The 1689-nt window shown below is 37.7% G+C and overlaps 1 protein-coding gene across 1 annotated transcript in view; it reads left to right on the plus strand.

The window, feature by feature from the left end:
• ANKRD37 (ankyrin repeat domain 37) overlaps positions 1–1689 on the plus strand; it is a 14209-nt gene that overhangs the window by 9886 nt on the left and 2634 nt on the right. Inside the window, exons 3-4 of the mRNA XM_006772677.2 lie at positions 786–877; positions 1395–1598. Coding sequence (XP_006772740.1) covers positions 786–877; positions 1395–1598 — 296 coding nt within the window. The remainder of the gene's footprint in view (positions 1–785; positions 878–1394; positions 1599–1689) is intronic.

Genomic DNA, 1689 nt, shown 5'->3' on the forward strand with positions numbered 1-1689 from the left:
GAGGCTATGGTGATTCCCGGTCAGGGCACATGTCTTGGTTGCAGGCTCCATCCCTAGTAGGGAGCGTGCAGGAGGCAGCCAATCAATGAATCTCTCATCACTGATGTTTCTCCTCCCTTCCTCTCTGAAATCGGTAAGAATATATTTTTTAAAATTTGTTTTGAGACATGTTGCCATACATAATAAGCTTCTTTTTATTATCTATTATTTTCAGCAAAACTTCCTCTAATAATTTTAATGTCCTAAAATCTGTGTTCTTAATGATAAATAGGAAAGAAGGCTTATACTATCTCTAATCTTTTTGTGATCCTTCACACATGTAGGCCTTCTCCAGGTAACCAGGCTCAATTTTTTTTTTTTTTTTGGTTGCCTCCTGCAGGTGGGGTTTGGAATCCGGACCTGGGACCTTTCAGTCAGCCGGCTACTGAGCCAACTAGCTGGGGCTGTACATAACTTTTTTATGGTAGTCTACATCTTCCATTGAATATTGAAGTAGGTGAATTTTAAATTGCCATTTTTTTTTACTTCCATAGAACTCTTTTTTATTCACTTAAATTTTAGTGTATGTGCTGTGACTGCACACATTTTTACTAATGAAAGCTTTGTATTTAATAACATACCAAGAGAACCTTATTAAAAAAATACTTGAATTAAAAAATTGAGCCCAGTACCATGCAGGTCCAGGTAGGTTCCTCACATAGGTTCCTTAAACAATAAACTTCACCCACCAACTTCCAAAGAAAGTATTTTGGAGAGAAACTAAAATGTGTTGTCTTATATCTAAGGATGTGTTTGGAGAAGCTCCGCTCCACAAGGCAGCGAAAGTTGGAAGCCTGGAATGCCTTAGCCTGCTTGTAGCCAGTGATGCCCAAATTGAGTAAGTGTTAAACTTGGTGGCTTTAAATTGGATTAAATGACTCAGACTTCTGAAGCTTAATTACATTTGCTTTCAAGAAGGATGCCTGTTTAATGGATAATTTAGTGTTATAATTTGAATGTTAACTGAGGCTGTTAATGTCTGATACTATTCACTTTGAAGAAGTGAAAAGTGGATCCTGAGCCATCAGAGGTGGCAGAATTACACCTGTTTTGGTTTAGGGAAATCCGTTCTATACAAGTTCTCATTGACTCTCTTGGGTACTTATCCACTGTATTGAACACAGAATAATTTTTCATTCATTCAAAATGGAAATGCCCACTCTGTGCTGGACTCTGCTAGCCACTGAGGACACCATAGTGAACACAAATGGAATTTGTCTGTGCTTCCTCTGCCTCCTCTATTCTGCAGCCAACATTTGTATGAGCCCAAAGCTCCTTTGTTAGAAAGATATATATTTTAAAAAGGCTAAACAATTGTTAAGCTTTATTTAACTCGATCTTTATTTTAAATTCAGTTTATGTAATAAGAATGGGCAAACGGCTGAAGATCTTGCTTGGTCATATGGATTTCCAGAATGTGCCAAGTTCCTTACGGCAATTAAACGTATGCAGACAGAAAACCCAAGTGAACGATCCAATAGAGATCGCTGTGTTCCGGTGCTCAGACAGAAACGAAGTTTCGGAAGTGCAGAAAATACAAGTGGGAAAAGGAAGTGTTGGTAAGTAACTCAGTTTCTTCTTTCTTCCTTCCTTAAGGATCTCTTATTTGGCACAGAAATTACTGTTTCATTTAATTATTAGCAATCTTAT

Source organism: Myotis davidii, unplaced genomic scaffold, assembly GCF_000327345.1.
Source record: "Myotis davidii unplaced genomic scaffold, ASM32734v1 scaffold184, whole genome shotgun sequence".
Taxonomy (NCBI): domain Eukaryota; kingdom Metazoa; phylum Chordata; class Mammalia; order Chiroptera; family Vespertilionidae; genus Myotis; species Myotis davidii.